Raw genomic sequence first — 19,053 nt, forward strand, 5'->3', positions numbered from 1 at the left:
AAGAAGCCGAGGACAAAAGGGAGAAGAGCTCGTGAGTGGGACATGAGTATGCTCAGGAAGGAAGCATAAAGTGGCTAAGAATTGGCTATAGGATGGAAGAGCCTCTATCTGAGAAAGAGGGCTTAGTATTATTCAAAAATCTTAGTTCGTTTTTCGGTTCACTACACTGTTCATATACTTGATTGCAGAGAAAACTTTTAATGTAGCAGTTAACCTAGCGTTTGAAACCTAATGGTTTGGTGTTTTGGTGATTCACTAGTATTTGAGGCTCAAAGCAGAGCTATTGCATGAAGAGGAAGTTATAACTAAGTAAAAAGAAATTCTCAAACTCTAGCATGTAGCCACTTTCTTATAAAAGCCTAAAGAGATATTTTGGCTCCATACAAATTTTCAGGCTCCAATTATAAGTCCATTTACTATATGCACAAGGAACCTTTGGGATACAACACTCTTTCAAGATTTGTTCACTAATTTTATGAAAATATGAATAATTAGATTTAAAATTAGCTTTTATTTATTTTTAATGAAGACAATCAAGACATGTTGTTTGTAAATGAATACATACTACCAAAAGATTAGTTTTAAAAAAAGAAAAATTGGTGTAATTTTCAAATTTTAATAATAACAAAGTATTTTTACAAAAACAACAAAATGTGAACCACATGTGTGGTAGGCAAGTGGTTCTAGTCTGGTGGAAGAGTTGTCCTGTTGGTCTAGACTAGAGATCGACTCCCCAAATGTAGAATTGTTCCACATTTTCCATGTGGTTACATGGGGGGAATCCATCTATGGATTATCTCCCTAGTGATTAGGCTCGGACTCCTGCATAAGCCTAAGGATATACCTTGAGTTATAATAAAAAAAAATTGATTTTTCAAGTTCTCAAAACGACGTAGTTTTGTTATTCCACTGAAACGATGCGTTTTGTGCTTTCTTCTCTCTTCTTCACTTGAGTCAATTCTGATTCTCAAAAAGAAGCCTCAAAATCTCTCTGCTTCTTCTCAGCTCTTTCTGGATTCGTCTTCGTCTTCATCCTCTGCAGCTTATTCTGGAGAAAACCCATTAATCATTCGTTCTATTCAAGTGAGAGAACGTCGCTAATTCGAATCAAAATTTAGCATGGACTTTAGGGATTTCATGTTCGTTCTTAGTTTCTAAAGCTCTCTTTACTTGTAGATAGTGTTACTCTCTTAATACGTTTGCTTTGTCATGTTCGTTTCTGGGTTTGATCAAATTCATAGCTTTTATCTCTTATAATCTCTATTTAGGGTTTTTTTCATATTCATGATTGTTATACAAGAGACGTGTTTGTGTTTGCTCTTGTGATGGAAATCATGAAATTTCATTGATGTGTTTTTGATTAATGCAGAAATGGATTTGGAGTCTGTAACTCTTAATGTTAAGCATGAATGTATTGAAATGAATGAGGAGGATGATGATGGAGAAACTGAAGGACTAGTAAGAAGTGAGACACAACAGACGCAAACGGTCTTTGAGTCTAATCATTGTGTAAAAGACGATGTTTGGAAAGAGTTTGTACCGATAGGAAAAGGAGAAGATGGCAAAGAAAGGTGTCGTTGTATTCATTGTGGTAAGGATTTGGTTACACCTACTTTCACATCAAATTTGTGGCGACATTTACGATCTTGCACAAAGAAGACTGAAACTAAAAGAGGAGGCAATGGTTGTGGACAAGATAGACTGAACAAGGATCAAAACAAATGTAATTCTGTTGATGTGGTGGGAGCTTCGGTTTACGAATGCTCTAGTGATAGAGAAGGAGTGAGTAACAACACTCTCTTGAAAAAGAGGCAACGTAGTTCGATATTAGAAGGCAAGACACGCTCGGGGATGCTGCTTGGTTTGGATGTTCTGGACTGTCCTATTTGCTTTGAGGCATTGACTATTCCTATCTTTCAGGTTTTGTTTCCAATCTGTTTCACTCTGAAATGCAGTTTCTCCTTTGAAAATGTTTGTATGACTAGGCCAGATTAAGTATATATCATGATCATGAACTATTACTTACTATCGATAAATATCCTTTCTTAAGCTTACATTTGGGTTTATTTACTGTGACACTGCGATTTGCTAGTTACTCTGTTTTCTCTATTCCATATTCATGTTCTCTTGATGGTTGGTTATATTTACTGCAAGGACCGATTTGTTTTCTCGAATATGTGTGGTTTTTAAAGCTTCGATAGTTTTTTCATTGGTATTGCATTTCAGTGTGATAATGGACATTTGGCTTGCTCTTCTTGCTGTCACAAACTGAGTAATAAGTGCCCTACATGTGCTTCTCCTGTTGGCCACAATCGCTGCAGAGCAATGGAGAGTGTGCTCGAATCAGTCTTTGTCACATGCCGAAACGCCAAGTTTGGATGCGCCAAAAATGTCTCTTATGGGAAAGTATCAATTCATGAAAAAGAATGCACTTTCTCTCAATGCTCCTGCCCTGCATTGGACTGCAACTACACTGGATCATACAATAACATCTACAGTCACTTTGTTGATAACCATCGTAACAAATCCACATCTATATCCTTTGTCTGCGGTGGTTCTGTTGATGTTCAGATGAACATATCTACCGGTAATATTCTAGTACTTCAGGAATCTAAGAAGGGACTATTGTTTGCGCTGCAGTGTTTCTACAAGCCGCATGGTTTGTATGTGACTGTTAGATGCATTGCACCATCTACTCCTGAAGTAGGGAAGCTTGCATATTGTCTCTACTACTCTATGGATGGACACACTCTTACATACAAGTCACCAGAAGTGAAGAAGGTTCTTGAAGTGAGCTCTGAAACCCCTCAAGACAATTTCATGTTTGTCCCTCACTCGTTGTTACGTGGTGAATTTCTGGAGATGAAGATTGCCATTGGACTTAAGGTTCATGCGGGCTCATAATTTCTCTCTGTAGGTTCTTTCTGTTTTTGTTTGCATATTCCTATGGAAACCTTGTCTATTGAAGAACTAGTCTATGTACCCCACCTGCGTTGGAATATATATGTTTTGGCCTGATGAATCTAACTAGTAAGAGCAACATTATCGATAGTTTCTTAGGACAACTCTTAAGTTAAGAGATATGTCTTATAACTTGCGGGCCGGCCCGTAGACGACAAATATTTAATAAAAATAAATAATTAATATAAATAAATAAATACTTTTACATAATTCTGAAAATATATATGTGAAATATATGAAATATAACGAAATTTAATGTATAAAATTATAAGATTTACAAAAAAATTAATACTAAAAGTTTTTTTTTTTTAATTTAAAAATTGGTAATTTCAAATTTTAATAATTAATTTTATTTTTTTAATTATTTTAAAAATATTAAAACTAAGCCCGCGGACCGGCCCGCTAACCCGTTGGGCTTAGCGGGGCGGGCCTGGACATATCATTTTTGTCCGTGGTCCTAGCAGGCCGGCCCGTCGCGGTCTCACAAACTTAAATGCCTATCGCGGGCTGGCCCAGATGGACGCGGGCCGGCCCGTATGACACCTCTAATCAGAGCAATGGCGGAAAAACAGACAAAAAGGAAGAGCATTTATTACTTCACATCGTACAAACCAGATCTTCTTTGAATCCACAAAGGAACGAGAGGTAACACCAAATACATCATCTTCTGGAAGGTTTAATTTGCAGAATATGGTAAATTTCGTTAAAAAAAAAAAAAAGAAGATTATATGTGATTATCATTAGATTCCTTTGAGAGAAAAACGGAATTATGACAATTACTTGTTTTCCTTATTAGATAACTAAAATTGATTATTTAAATGGAAATCTCTATAGTACTCGTGAATTGACAGTCGACAAAAAAAAAATAAAAAGCAAAAGCACAAAAGAACTTTGTCTTCATAGAGGGCTAAGTTATCTTTCTTCTTATCCAAGAAACCTAAACCTAAACAAGACGAAGTTTGTTCACGGACTAGGCAACTAGCATCTCGTGTTTGATACTTTGATCTAGTGTGTGTGTGTGTTATGATTTAGAGTCGAATCCAAACATTATAATTGAATTTTGAAATTAATACTTATACATCGTTATAAATTGGTTGGAACTCAACCAAAACCATCTCTCATATATTTGAAGTGTGTAGACTAGTTAACCTGATTCAATTCAATTTCAGGATTATTATTATGGAGTGTGCCGCAAGCGATGCAAATGATTTGAGCAGCATTCACTTGCACAAGAGGCAACAAACAAAGGATGAAACACGATCGGCAATGCTGGATCTTGATTTTCTTGATTGCCCTATTTGCATCGAGCCGTTCACTGTTCCTATCTTCCAGGTATGTTTCAAATTGTGTGATTCATATAGGTGTAAATTGTTTGTTAGGTTTCTTTTCTTGAATAAAGCTTTGATTGTAATTCATTGGTTTTGCTTTTCAGTGTGATAATGGACATTTAGCTTGCGCTTCTTGCTGTCCCAAACTGAGTAATAAGTGCCCTACATGTACTTTGCCTGTTGGTCACATTCGCAGCAGAGCAATGGAGAGTGTTCTTGAATCTATCTTTATCCCATGCCCGAACGCCAAGTTAGGTTGCACCACGAATGTCTCTTATGGGAAACAGTCAATACATGAGAAGGAATGTAGCTTCTCTCTCCTCTGCTCATGCCCTCTACAAGACTGCAATTACACTAGCTCATACTCTAACATGTACCGTCACTTTATTAGTGACCACCAGAACAAATATATGTTGTTCTGTTGTGACACTTTCGCTAATGTTCGGATGAATATAAGCGATAAGATATTGATTAGAGTTGAATATGAGGTAAGCCTAGTGTTTGCAGTGCAATGTTTTAAGGAGCCGTGTGGTGTCTATGTAACTGTAAGCTGCATTGCACCGTCTTTTCAAGAAGTAGGAAAATTCTCATACCATCTCTCCTACACTGTGGATGGGCACACTATGACTTACGAATCACCGAAAGTGAAGAAAGTTCTTAAAGTGAGCTACCAAATACCTGAAGAGAGTTTCATGTTGATCCCTCACAGTTTATTGCGTGGTGAAATTTTGGATATGAAGCTTTGCATCAAGAAGTTGAGGCAAGAGTAAGAAAAAGCTGCTTATTTATTCGTACGGAAATTCTATTTGATCTTGTCTGGTTTATTTAACTTGCCAATTGTTGTTAATATGTAAGTTTTAAACCTGAAGAACTAAGATCAGAACAAAATCAGAATTCGATTTAACAAGCTTTCAGTTTATACTAGATTTTGTTGGCTCACACCAGAGCTATGATTGATGAAATATTTGTTGGCTCAGGGAGCCATATAATGTGTTTTATATGACTATTAGCTCTATGCTCTTATTCTGCTTTAGAAGTTGGTGAATTTTTATGTCACATACGTACATGCCTTAATTTTGCCTAATAATTAACATAGTCCTTGACTTACAAACTTTGGTTGAGACTAGTCTCTCAATCTCATTATAAATAATGAAAGAGATAGTGAGGTTGTATTGCAAGATGTATATAGTGTGTGATGTTGAATTTGGTTTTTAAAGAGTTATCAATTAATGAGAATCCAAAACAAATGTGTAGATTACTAATCAAAACCAAATATTCATATAAAAAATTAACATAAAACCAAATATTCATATAATATCTAAAAAATTAACATATAAAAATGAAATCATGGGCTGGACGTTCACAAGACCGGACTGCTCCACAACTGTCTCTTTCACGGTGAATAGAGCTTTTGTGGCCTCAACTCTTGTGCCGGAAAGCACTCCCTTTGCGAAGTGCACTTACAATGGCAGCCGCGCAACCAAATATCGCCTCTCTCACTATTATGTCGGACTCTCAGGTCCTAATCTCACTCATCACCTCGAAGGAAAGTACAATGGAGCTTAAATGGATCCTCCACGATATTACTCTGCTTAGCCTTACCTTCACTTCTATCTCTTTTGTGTTTATTCCAAGAACGGAAAATGTTTTAGCCGATTCTCTTGCTAAATCAGCCCTTGTGGCTATGTCCAATTCCTCCTCTAATGGAGTGTAAAACTCTGATTTCATTTTACTGAAGTTTAGTTTGCCCAAAAAAAGAAATGAAGTGAGAACCAAAGATGTATGATTAATCTAAATTAAGAACATTTCTTAATTAACCTATCAAATAATTGACCATGACTACAAGATCTTCTTCAATGATCATATTGCAATAGATGATTTTGAGGGTAACCAATACAAAATTCCACATTAATATTTCCGTATCGTCAAAACATACAAGGAAATAGAAATAATGGTAGACAAAGGAAAAAACTTATTTAGTACTAAACTGATATATCAATAAAAACCAAAAAAAAAAAATACAGAGTTACAATAATGAAAATAACAACAACGTACTGAACCAATAGAAAGCAACAAAACCTATCGAACGATATGTTTCTTTGCTATTTTGGTGGTGATTCAAGTAAGCACGAGTGAGTTTGTTGAAAGACTCTTCTCGGATCGAAGAACGCAGCAATGATGGGTTGAAGAACTTGGTGCAAACAACATCTCACCGAGACATTTCCTTCCTTAATAAGGTCTTTGACCAACCTTTCAAGGCAAGCATCACAATACTTGTACAAAGCTGACAATGAAACTAAACAAAGAATTAATCATTCAAGGCAACCATTAACTGATTAATTCTTTGACACGCCTGCCTATCGTAACATAATTATGAAATCAACTACACTTTTTATTTGAAAAAATAACAACTGTGATGGTGGAAGAGTAGCCTAAACAACAACACAATAATCATTTTAAGGTGGAAGGTAATTGGACATTAATTATACTGTTAGCATTAGATTTAGCTGGAAGAAAAATAACCATATTGAAAATGACATATATACCACACGTCAAATTTATTTTTAAATAATGGTTATTATGGTTGTCGCCGAGAAGAAATCTTTCTTCCTACATAATAAACCTAGGTAATCTTTCTTCTTACCTAAGAAAAACTTTAAGAATAATCTTTCTTCTTACCCAAGAACCCTATCCTAACCCTAAAATCGAACGCTGCTTTCCTATCCGATTAATGTTTTTCTTTCGAATTCAAGCAAAACCACCTCTCTTATGTTAAGTGTGTAGAGTAATAAACCTGAGTCAATTCAATTTTAGCCTATGGGGTGGACCTCAAGCGTTGTAAATGGTTTGAGCAACATTCACTTGCAAAGGAGGCAACGAACAGAGGATGAAACACGCTCGGCAATGCTTGATCTTGATTTTCTTGATTGCCCTATTTGCGTTGAGCCATTTACTATTCCTATCTTCCAGGTACGTTTCAAATATTTTATTGTTGATTCATATATATTTTTTTTGGGTCAAACTTAATTTGCATTAAGAAGATGATATTTGGAATTGTGTTCATTTAGTAGTCAGTCTTAGGTGTCTTCAGAACCAGATTATATTTTAGCCCACAATTGCGTGGGTTCTTCAGATGATTGGTTGATATTAAGTTAAGTGGAAAATCCTTTTGTTAGATTCCGTTTCTTGAATATGGCTCATTGATTTCGTATTTCAGTGTGATAATGGACATTTAGCTTGCGCTTCTTGCTGTCCCAAATTGAGTAATAAGTGCCCTGCTTGTACTTTGCCTGTCGGTCACAATCGCTGCAGAGCAATGGAGAGTATTCTTGAATCAATCTCTGTCCCATGCCAAAACGCCAAGTTTGGTTGCACCAAGAAAGTCTCTTATGGGAAACAATCAACTCATGAGAAGGAATGTATCTTCTCTCCTTGCTTTTGCCCCATACAGAACTGCAATTATAGTGGCTTGTACAAGGATGTGTACTATCACTTTGGTATTCATCGCGACATAGGAAGAGTTGATTGTTGGTTTGTTCTTGGAGAATTTGTTGAATTAGACTTTGACTTCAAGGAGAGGGCAATAATGGCTATGAACGCATATAAGGAAGACCTATTGTTTACTGTGCAATGTCTTAGTGACCCAAATGGTATTACTTATGTGACTGCGAGCTGTATTGCTCCTTCTTCGCCGGAAGTTGGTGAATTCTCGTGTCATATATCAACTACTTTTCATGAACGTGCTATCGTGTATAAATCGATGAAGGTGAAGAACATTCGAAAACTGAGTTTTCAAATCCCTCAAGAGGCACTACAAAAAAAGTCTTCATTGATAGCACTTGACTATAGCACGGTTTACTGAATTGCTATGAATGATCAATTTTAGAATTAGGTTGCTATGTATACCATTTAATAATCGCTATAATAGAAAATCAATAAGCGGGAAAGTAAAATCATTTATCCCGCTAATACTTAGCCAAAAATTCACTGTAACACGAACACTTAAGATTTTTCTCCTTTTTCCCCTAGACCTAAACAAAATCGCTTAGACCTAGCCACCCATCCCAATTTCGTCCCAACCACCCACGAATCTCGCCGCTGCCACTGTCGAAGCTAGCTGTAGGTACTAAACATGCCGCCAGCCCCAATTTCTTCCTCCGTCAATGGTCACAATTTCGTCCTCCGTCACATGCTTCTGGTTTCGCCAACTTGTAGAGGTGTTTATCATCAACCAAAGTTTTCCCGATTTGTTTTCTCTTCCGAATCGATAGCTAGTGAATTAGGGCTTTCTCTCAATTGTTGAAGCTGCCTCTTCTTCTTCACTGTGGCTCGGCGTCGCCACCATCTGAAGACCCCTATTCATGGCTTTCGGGAAATTCTCTTTGTGCATCTCTATCATCCCCGCTTACATTTCCAGATTCTGTATCGAAATCTCTCATTCATTCAACTTTATCTCTTATTGTTGCTTAGTTTTAACCAGTTTGACTTGGGATTTTGATTATGTAGTTTTTCTGTAGATGAGCTCATTGTGCACTCTAGATGTTCGATAAAATGTCTAGGTGAGACTCAAACTGGAAAAATTGCATTAAGCCGGTCTGTTTTTTTATTGGTGTTGTAGGGTAACGATATGTAGTAGGAGGTAAGAACAAGAAGAAAAAAAGACTGCTCCTGAGTCCGATAATCTCTATCTCAAGCTTCTCGTAAAAAAAAAAAACAAAACCAGGAAAGGTCTTTTATGCTTCTTTTTCTCTATTGCTTTATTAAGATTTGGTCATTTTAAGAGTTGAAATTGTAAGTTCTTTAATTTGTTTCCATGGTTGACTACGTTTAGCTACGTTAATTGTATTTCTCACTTGTTAGAAATTTCTTTTGTGATTTATAGCTTGTAAAAGCAATTTCCAATCTCATATGTTCTCCATGTGTAGTCGCTAACTGAGAAACAAGCAAAGGAACTGCGAGAGATGAAAGGAGGCATCAACATCTTGCAGAATCTTAACAATAGGTGTCTTGTTTCTCAAATTTGTGTATTTCTAAACAAAGTGAAAAAAGAAGGTCTAATGGTTTATTTTATTTGGTCTCTAGAGAGAGACAAATCATGGATATTGAAGCATCCTTTGAGGCATGCAAGTCTCAACCAATTCATTCCACCAATAAAAACGTGCAGCCGGTTGAAGTTTTACCACTGTTGGCATATTTTGATAGGTTGGTTGCTCCTTATTTTCTCTTTGAGACAATCTTAAATCTGAATTTCCGAATCGGCCAATTTTTTCTCATAATAGCCTTGCATGTAGACACAACAATGAAGCCCTTGAAACCTGACACTTAACCACATGGTGGTGGGCGAGTGGTTCTCGTTTGGTTGGAAGGATCGCCCTGTGGGTCTAGGCCAGGGATCGATCCTCCCCAGACGCAGTTTCGCTCTCTCACTCCTGTGGCCACCTGGGAATTTACCTGCGGACTTGCTCAGGCGCCCCAGACCACCAGTCTATCAGGAGGCCCTTAAGTGGAGGCTTAAAAATCTCTGTGACGCGGGCTTAGGCCCAGTGGGCTAGTCAGATCACTGTGTGGTCTGGATACTGGGTTATCAAAAAAAAAACCTGACACTTTACGGTATTATATGTATGTTGGCATTTTGTGAAGGATCTCCTGTGGTGGTAAACATGCACGTATAGTTTTCTAGTTGCTATAGAATAATGTAATCAATTGGATGGGAAAGCCAGCCTTGTTCAAATGTAACCATTTTTTTGGAAGGTACTTTCTTGTTACTGCTAGCCTTTTGTGTTTGATTTCTTATTTTGCAGCTTGTATAAGGGTCTTGCTCCACGTTGGCTGTGAAGTTGATGATCTTCAGGTTTGGCTACACATTGTCTATTTGAATTTTAGTGCTTTGTTTGGTTAATTTCTCCGTTTGATATTATGGATTTTTTGTGGATGACTTGATGGTTGGCAAAATAAAGAACAAGGAAGGATAATTCAGGTGCTTTTGATATTTCTAACATCTTAATTAGTTTTACATTTTGATAAAAACATAGGTTGTCTTTTGTAGTTATGTATTCTCTTTGTGATATGCAGAGACTAGTTTATAAGACAAGTGGAAATAATGTTAATACTTTGCTGCTCCAAATACCTTTGCTTTAATGTTATTACAGATAGCTGAGCAGAATATACAAGAACATGTTGAGGACGAATGCTCGCGAAAGAGGTAGTCTTTTAAGAATATAAATACCTTGCTCTTTTCTTTTCTTTATTCTGATGATTTTAAAACTGTTGTGTTTTCTATGGTGTGGTGTGTCTACTTTAGGTAGAACTATTTGCAACTAATGATTTCACCATGTTTTGTGATCTCGTTATTTGGTTTATATACATAGATTAGTTTAGCATCCTCTTTGTTTAATATTATTACCATGAGCTTCATCACCACTATTGGGTTTGAATCTCTTTATCATGTAAAAAAATTAGAGACTGATATATGTATGAGTTATCTCTTTATTTTCTTCTAGATGTCTCTCTGAGTTTGTTAAATTTTTGGCGTTTGATGCATCATTGATTTTAAGATAAAAACTATTGAGGAAACAAGATTGAAGACTGTGATATATGTTGATGCTTTTGTACACATGCTTACAGAGATTATGGACGAGAATGATATGGGAAGGCGAAACATATAAAGGAGATTGAAGTTTATCTTTATGATGTTAGCTTTATTTTGTTTAAAAATTTGTATGATGTTATGTAAAAAACTAGATGTTAACCCGCGGTACACCGCGGGTCTATATTTTTATTAGAAAAATTTATTAAGTTTTGTTTTAAGATACTCTATAGATATATATTATTGTTTTGTTTAATTTAAATGTATAATATACCGTGAGACGAAATTTTATTACAAAAATCGAAATTTTATAGATAGACGTAGTATAAAAACAATAGATTCAATTGTATGATTTTGAATAAGATGCTGATTTAACCCGTTTTATACTGATTTTACTCGCGGTATACCGTATGCTAAATTTTAAATAATAAAATGAGGATTTAATATGTGTTATAGCGATGTATTAGTGATATTTTAAATTTATTTTAATATCAATCCTAACCAAACCCGTGTCATACAATTCGTCCCGTAATATTTAAAATATTTTATAAAAACTCAAAAACCATAGCTAAATGGGCAAACAAAAGCCAAAAAATTTAAATATATCAATTAGAAATATTTGAATTATAAATTTTTGAATTAAAAATTTTTGAATTTAATTAGAAAAGATTGCTCCATAATTTTAAATCTTACGTATTTAATGTATTTATGAAGATTTGATATTTGAATTTATTTGAGAACATTACTTATTTTTAGCAATTTCAGAAAAAGACATGGGTTAAAGCTTGAACTGATCCGATAATTAAGGTCTGAATTAATAGTTTTGCACCGGCCTTGTTATTTTATTTGTATTTTCTAATTATTTTATCACTATTCAAACCTTAATGATCCATGTAATTAACACTAACCTATTATTGTTATATAATCACAAATATTAAAAATAATATGTTTAGAACTGCCATGAAAAAAAATTTAAGTATGCAACTTTCATTAGTTCACATAATGAAAAAATAAACACATAGAGTATTAGAACCCAATAACAAAGAATCATGTCTACCAATTTTGTAAATACCTACAGAACCCAATTTGTTTTTATTCAACTCTCTCATATACCCAAAATGAAAAACTTAGAAACGGAAAGTTCAAACTCAATCATCGGTGGTTTAGCAGATGAAGTCACCGTCGTTAACGGTCACAGTAACGGCTCCGTCGATCTGAGCCTTGTTTCTTCAAAGCTGCAGCAAAACGCATGGATCTACTCTCCGTGTAGCGTATCAAGGAGTTCCCGGCGTGTATTTTGAAGCTACCACTGGAAAAGCATATCCGAAATCTGAAGATATTCGGTGTGATCAGTTCGATGTTGCGTTTCAGGCGGTGGAGCTTTGGATCGCCGATCGTCTTGTTTTGCCAATCGAAACCTAAAGAATTACGATCTCCTCCTCGTCACCATCTTCACATCGTCGGCGAGGTTTAGATCCCGGTTCACCACTGTCTCCTAGCTCTTCCCGGAGTCCGTACAGATTGCATCACGTCTGCGATTTCTCATTTTCTATAAAACTGGTGAGTTTTTATTAGACTAATTAATGAAAGGTATTTATAATGTTTTGAGAATACTATAGGGTTTTGGGTGAGTGAGTTCCTAAAATCTTGCTGATCAAGTACACAATATCTTCAAAATCTTTTATTTTTGGAATTGAATAATTTTCTTGCAAATCTCGAAAAAAAAAGAAATATAGGAAAGATAATTATGAGTAATTAGTTGGGATGACAGCCAATGGTAGAGATTTAGAAGGAAAGCGAGAGATTTTTGACAACAATTTTTGAACGTAACATCTTTGATTTGGGAGATATTTTTGGAATATGCTTATACCGAAATATATGTGTAATTATCTACATTAATGATGGGTTTTTTTTAGATTTCCTTAAATGTCTTATCCAAGATCCGGATATAGTAAAACCGAGTAAAACCCGGATCCAAATTATTAAAAGCAAAAAACCCTGCAAAAATATATATGTAGATTGTTATTTTGATTTTAAATTTATTGCAATTTAAATGGGCAATTGCCTATATTTAATCTGTTATTGTAAAAGAAAAATGACATAGCTTATTATTAGAATATTAAACAAATTTATTAACATAATATATATATATATATATATATATATATATATATACTGTTAAAAAAATAAATACGTTTTTTTCTTTATAATTTCATAATATATGTATATATTGTTAAAATCTGGACATTTATTATGAGCATAAATATGAAAACGATTTTCCATTAAAATCGGCTATTTATTAGGGTCATTAATATGAAAAATATTAAGACAACATGGCTTCATTTATTAGTTTGAAATTAAGACAACATCCCTTAAATTGCTAATCCAAGATCCGAATAGACTAAAACCCGGGTCAAATCCGGATCCAAAAGAATTAAAGCAAAAAAGTACTATAAAAATGTATATGTAGATGGATGATGTAGTAATACTTTTATGTATTTTGATGATTTATGAAAAAATAAAATTTATATTATTAATCCAATTAAATTTATTTTGCAAAACAGGATTTAAATATAATAGTAATATATATATCAAATAGAAATATGCTACAATACAATATAAAATAACACTAAATGTGTGCTATAATATAGTATATTGCAGCATTCTATTACCGCTATAATTGAACGATCTATAATAGCATGTCAGAAAACGCTATCGTATGGGTGTCCTCTACCATAGCTGCCGAGAACATAGCGTTTGTGAATTCGCTATCTATAACGTAAGATAGCATATTTTTAGCGCTAACAATGAACAAATTTCTTGTAGTGAGGACTTCATGTTGGTTCCTTCCTATTTCTTGTGTGGACGGCAATCGTTCAAATTGAAGATTTGTGTCAACAAGTTGAGCCAAGAGCCAAATTGACATTTACTTCGGTTTTGTTAAAATATATAAAGATATCTCAATACTGATGCAGCACATCTTATGTTGGGCTTTAGGTTTTCTCGAACACGTTTGGTTTTGGAATTTATGTGTTCGACAAGCAAGGGTTTTGTTTTACTTTGTCGTTAGTTTTCTTTTGCTTTTTGAGGAGATTTCTCAACCCTTTTCTGGTTAGGTTTCGAAGTCAATTATGAGTTTCTTAGTTTTCTTACTCCTTTCTATCCATTGTATAAAATAATTTTGTTTAAAAGCATGTATATTAAGAGATTTTAATTTTCATTACAATAATATTTTAGTTTAAAACATTTCAACCAATCATAGCAAATAATGTAGAATAGAAATGATCACAAAATATTAAATGCATATTTAAATTTTGAATAGAAACTTGCATCATCTAATTAATAAAAAATCATCAAACATCATATAAAGTTATACACTACATTTAACAGCTACCATTTCAAGAGAAGCCAACACCACTTGGAAGGTATATTCTTCCCTCTTCCTCCCCATTTGTTGGAGAGCTCGAACCCCACTCTGTCGGAAGGTTTCGACTCGTCAAAACCTTTGCACCAAACATCATATTGTTTAAACCAAAAAGTATACTATCATAGTTTCCCAGAAACAGACTCTCCCTCTACTCATATACTAGAACGCCGAAGAACTCTCGGATAGACACATATTTTCTCGTCATTATTTGAACCGAGTTCACGGCCTCAACCGCTACGTCTCGGGGGAGATCTCTTGCTTCCAAAGCTTCACTATCTCAAAGAGGTTACAAGCACCACAAACTTGTGGATGTTGTTTTGGTTTACAGATGTTTCACACAAGAAGAACAAAATTCAAGATCAACCAAGAGAAAGAAGAAAACTTGCTTGGGAAGCTCTTGTATCTCTTTTCTCTAGAACTCTCTTTAGATTATCTTGTTTCACCTACCACCACTATCTCTCGTATGTTGTTGTAAAAGAGATATATAAGTTATGAATTTGGGCCACAAATTATTGCCCACACTTTTGTTCTTCTTCTCCATGCCACATTCGTTTGGCCCACTAAAGCCCAAATTTTGTGCTTTTGTCAAACTCAAATAACAATTCTCCAACAAAAACACAACATCGACGATATCGACATCTCCAAAACCAACCTCTTCCCTTTGTCACTTCGTGAAGCTCAAGACCACCACCAGATCGCCACCTCCTCCGGCGATCTACTCCGGTGAGATCCTCCTCCATCTCCGATTATCATCTCCACCAATCTCCTCCAAGATTCCTCTCGTTCCCGTGATGGAGAGAAGATGGTAGGAAATCGAAATCAATTTTGATTCCGACCACAGCCTTCTCCGATGGATACCTCCGGTGAAAGCACACTTCAGCCTCCACCTGTTTCACGGCAGCTCCGAATTTCGACGAATCAAGAGACATTCCTTCGTCACTGCCCATGAATTTGAAGCTTCTTCTCCAATGAATCTAAAGCTTCTTCTTCGTCTCCTCCGGTGAATAGGACCACCGCCGTCACCGTTCATCTCAGGTACTCTCTCATCTCTCTCTTGTCTTCTTCTTGTGACACTTAGAGACTTAGGATCCTTGAAAAATTCCAGAATTTGAGAAACTTAAAAGTTTCACCCTTTTGAAACCATTTCAGGTAGCAAGCTCCGACACTTCACCGGCAAGCTACAACTCTTCTCTGGCAATGCTGAAGCTTCTTATTAGTCTCCTCCGACGAGGTCACAGCTCAATTGGTTCCGACAACAACCCGTAGGTAACCAATTTTTCTTACCAACTTTTCTTGCCTTAGTTGAAATTTTGTGATTCAGATTTTAACCGAGAGTTCTAACCCGATCTATTCTGTTAATAGTTGAATCACCACAACCAACGACCATATTTGGGCTGCTTGAAGACAACAACTTCTGGTAACATGTTCTTTGAGCCTTTTCTCTGAAATTTTCCAAAAATTCTCATTCCTTGTTTCAACAATGACTCCACCTGAAACTGATATCCTTGTTCAAACACGATTTAATCAATTTTCAAGTGATGGCTGCTGAGAATCATCTTTGCTTGACAAATCACTTCAATCTCAAGACTTGTGTTTCTCTTAAACACTTCTCGTCAGATACTCCACCTGGAACTAGTGACCTGAGTTTTAAATGGCGCAAAGCGCACCGTGGCACTAATGTTCTCTTATGGAGCCATGGGCCATGGCGCATAAGGCGCAGCGCCACTTAGACACGAGGCGCATCAATTTGAAAACAAAGATGTAACAAACTTATTTCTTTCTTAAACTTAGTTAAACTTTAGAAACCAAAATAAAATACCACAAAACAATCTAATCCAATCCACAACAAGTAGAATAATAGCAAAGTAGCAAACACATAGATATAAAAGCAAAGTAGCAAACACAATGGTTCTTAAACCATTAATCATCTAAAAACCAGAGTCATCATACTCATAATCATTCTTTCGAAAAGCGTATCCTCAAACTCTGGTCCAATGAAATCCTCTTCCATCTCTTCATCATCATCAACCAAAGTCATAGGACTAGAAGTAGATAGTGGCCTGCGAGGTGCTTTGCAACGACCATGTCCACCAGAATCAGTAGCAACGCCTTTTCCTTTTTCAAATCTACTTGAAGCAGCTGCTGATCTAGTTGCATAATATGGATCATTAGCTCCTGCGGCCTCACCAACTACATTCCATGTCAAGTTATCATCTTCAAACACAAGATCATCTTCATTATTAGATTCCACTGTCCCAGTCAGCCACTCATTGCATTCATCAATTTCATCTAACACAATAGGATCGACGGTGTCTTTCCTCTTGTATCGACGTTGTAGAGCGCGATTGTATTTCACAAATACCATGTCGTTCAACCGAGATTGATTCAATATATTCCTTCTTTTAGTATGAAGCTGTTAGAAGAGAAGATTAGAAGCTGTGTAATTTTTGTATGCATAATATAATTAAATCGAATTAAGGTTACTTACTAGTTGAAAAACACCACAATTCCTCTCACAACCAGTAGCACTACAAGTGAGGCTAAGAACTTTTATGGCAAACTTCCGGAGGTTTGGAGTTGAAGATCCATAAGAAGACCACCATTCAGCTATTAAAGTGAAATTATCGTAAGTTTTTATCAAAAATTAAATTATGAAAACGAAGATGTCAGACTTGAGAGTTATACCTGGTGATTGTGATTTTCTCAGCCTTATTGCCATTGGAATACCAAAGAGACCCGTAGTATTTTTAAATGCATCCAACTCGGCTATTATCTTATCTTGAATCTCAATTGTCGGAGTCAACCTTTCAATGCAAGCATAAAAACCTTTCAAGACTTCCTCACAACCTATGTCTTCATTTGAATAATGAAATTCTGGATTTAGATAGTAGCCAGCTGCATGCAAAGGCCTATGAAGTTGACATTCCCATCTTCTATCAATGATCTTAAACGCCGCTTTGTAGTTTTCGTCTCTCATAGTGAAACTCCGCATAATTGTCTCTTTAGCTCGATCCATGGCTGCATATATGTATCCCATTGGAGGTTTTTTCTCTCCATCAACCATTCGAAGAACTTGTATAAGAGGATCTTCTTTCTCTTCCCTCTGGGACCCGTGAGTCCCTTGTGCTTCCCCCCCTCCCCCCCCAAAGGATTTGATCCGCTGGCTTCAGTACAACACTGCAGGTACAGAACAAAGTTATTTGATAAGAGAGCACATGTGGGAGCAAAAGAGGCACGTGTGAAGAACTAAAGAGAATCATGAGAAGAATAAAAGTATAAATAGGAATAGAGAGCAAATGTAGAAATGATCTTGCGTGATCATTTGTGAGGTGTGTTAGGTTCAGAGCTGCGTCTCTGGTAATGGTGTGGTTAGGAATTAGGGTTCTTGTATTCACCATTGTTGATCAATAAAGAAGTACAGAGACTTACGGTAAAGTTTTACATCTCTAAACTCTTATCATTATTTTCATTCACGCCATCATCAGCATTATCTGTCTGCAACAAGGATCTATTTTAGCTTCCTAAATCTTAGAAAGCTCACACTTACCTCTTCATTGTCGTTTCCTTGCTCTTCAGTTACCATCTCTGCAGCATCAACACCAGTAGTTTGATTTACAACATCATCACCAACATCCTCTGTATGAAGCTGCAAGTACAACTCATTACAAGTTAATTGTTGTTTTGTATCACACCATCATCAGCAGTATCTTTCTTACCTCATCAATATCAACACCAGTAGTTTGATGTTGATTTTCTCCTTCGTCGTCAGCATTCACATAAGCTGTTCCTCACTGAGGAACATTTTCTGTATCACGCTGCACGTACAAAACGTTTTAGAGACCATTAGTACGATCCTAAGCAGTTTAAACATCTTAAACACAAAACATTTATAAAAACCTCATCCTCATCATGTGGGTCCTGTTTGTCTAGAAGACCACCAGTTCCCCAAATCTGCTTCCACAATTGGAAGCGTTTATGATTCACAACCATGTCTAGTCCACCTTCTGCCGTAACCACAAAATTGGAAACGTTTGCAAGTGACTTTCTCAAGTTATAAATCTTATTTTTGACTTGGGCGATAGAAGATTTGCGCATAATCTTTGGCTTCAAATGGTTACAAAAGCCAGACAGGTCACCAGAAGAAGACATATCCTTTTTAAAGTTTTCCTTAGGATCGCCAGAAGTCTTGTAAAAGCTGTAAATCTCTTGAAGTATTAATAACGCATCATCTTCAGAGAATATTGTCTCATTCATTACCTTTGCTTTTGATACCCTAGCTGGTTTACTTATAACTGGAGGAGTATTATCATTCATCACAGCATAAGCCCTCTTCTTTCTCGGCCCTCCAGAGGCCTATTTTCAGGCAACCAAATTTGTAAAAAAACATCAAAGACATGACGAAAGCAAACAAAACTAGTGAAAACTTACAGTAGAAGTTTCAGCTTTAGTGAGTGTTTCGCCAATTTCTTCAGGATTCAGGGGACTTCTCATATGCTGTGTGGCCCTATTACGAGTCATTGGCTTAGCACTAGAAGAACAGCGCATTGGCCTGTAAGAAATCAGAATGACATAGTATTTTATTTTGTTTCAACAACTCGGGAATTAGAAGAAATTGCCAGGACTAAACAAAAATAAATTCAAACAGACATACCTAGATGATCTTCTTCTTCACGCTCGTGTCTCTTGCTGTCTCCATCTCTCTTCTTCATATCTTCTTTGGGTGACAAGTATAGGAAGCTCTTTCGCCGTGT

At 36.0% G+C, this 19,053-nt stretch overlaps 4 protein-coding genes and 2 long non-coding RNA genes across 8 annotated transcripts; 5 read left to right on the forward strand and 1 right to left on the reverse strand.

Moving 5' to 3' along the window:
• The first annotated feature begins 949 nt into the window (after window positions 1–949).
• LOC9304897 (E3 ubiquitin-protein ligase SINA-like 7) lies at window positions 950–3,022 on the forward strand. 2 transcript variants are annotated; one of them, XM_021019793.1, is made up of 3 exons: window positions 950–1,139; window positions 1,370–1,920; window positions 2,227–3,022. In XM_021019793.1, the coding sequence occupies exons 2-3, from the start codon at window positions 1,372–1,374 to the stop codon at window positions 2,902–2,904; spliced, it is 1,227 nt and encodes a 408-aa protein (XP_020875452.1). In that variant the 5' UTR covers window positions 950–1,139; window positions 1,370–1,371; the 3' UTR covers window positions 2,905–3,022. The 2 variants fall into 2 exon arrangements, with proteins under 2 accessions (XP_020875452.1, XP_002868825.1); XM_002868779.2 differs by having other exon boundaries at window positions 950–1,083.
• Window positions 3,023–3,660: 638 nt separating this feature from the next.
• Window positions 3,661–6,584, forward strand: LOC9304898 (E3 ubiquitin-protein ligase SINA-like 7). The gene is made up of 2 exons (XM_002868780.2): window positions 3,661–4,293; window positions 4,394–6,584. The coding sequence occupies exons 1-2, from the start codon at window positions 4,141–4,143 to the stop codon at window positions 5,057–5,059; spliced, it is 819 nt and encodes a 272-aa protein (XP_002868826.1). The 5' UTR covers window positions 3,661–4,140; the 3' UTR covers window positions 5,060–6,584.
• Window positions 6,585–7,106: 522 nt separating this feature from the next.
• On the forward strand, window positions 7,107–8,324 carry LOC9304900 (E3 ubiquitin-protein ligase SINA-like 7). Its single transcript, XM_021018539.1, has 3 exons — window positions 7,107–7,259; window positions 7,480–8,097; window positions 8,319–8,324. Exons 1-3 carry the CDS (start codon window positions 7,107–7,109, stop codon window positions 8,322–8,324), a joined length of 777 nt encoding a protein of 258 aa, XP_020874198.1.
• Window positions 8,325–8,547: 223 nt separating this feature from the next.
• On the forward strand, window positions 8,548–10,671 carry LOC110226081. 2 transcript variants are annotated; one of them, XR_002330207.1, is made up of 4 exons: window positions 8,548–9,017; window positions 9,215–9,291; window positions 9,372–9,491; window positions 10,091–10,671. It is a non-coding gene; the product is annotated as an uncharacterized LOC110226081 (long non-coding RNA). The 2 variants fall into 2 exon arrangements; XR_002330206.1 differs by lacking the exon at window positions 8,548–9,017 and having other exon boundaries at window positions 9,112–9,291.
• Window positions 10,672–14,899: 4,228 nt separating this feature from the next.
• LOC110226641 lies at window positions 14,900–15,887 on the forward strand. Its single transcript, XR_002330581.1, has 3 exons — window positions 14,900–15,337; window positions 15,452–15,568; window positions 15,665–15,887. It is a non-coding gene; the product is annotated as an uncharacterized LOC110226641 (long non-coding RNA).
• A 339-nt stretch (window positions 15,888–16,226) lies between these two features.
• On the reverse strand, window positions 16,227–17,498 carry LOC110226587. Its single transcript, XM_021018540.1, has 3 exons — window positions 16,988–17,498; window positions 16,791–16,909; window positions 16,227–16,715 (listed from the first exon to the last, which is right to left on the reverse strand). Exons 1-3 carry the CDS (start codon window positions 17,364–17,366, stop codon window positions 16,227–16,229), a joined length of 987 nt encoding a protein of 328 aa, XP_020874199.1. The 5' UTR covers window positions 17,367–17,498.
• Window positions 17,499–19,053: the final 1,555 nt, after the last annotated feature.

The sequence above is a fragment of the Arabidopsis lyrata genome, assembly GCF_000004255.2.
Source record: "Arabidopsis lyrata subsp. lyrata unplaced genomic scaffold ARALYscaffold_7, whole genome shotgun sequence".
Taxonomy (NCBI): Eukaryota; Viridiplantae; Streptophyta; class Magnoliopsida; order Brassicales; family Brassicaceae; genus Arabidopsis; species Arabidopsis lyrata.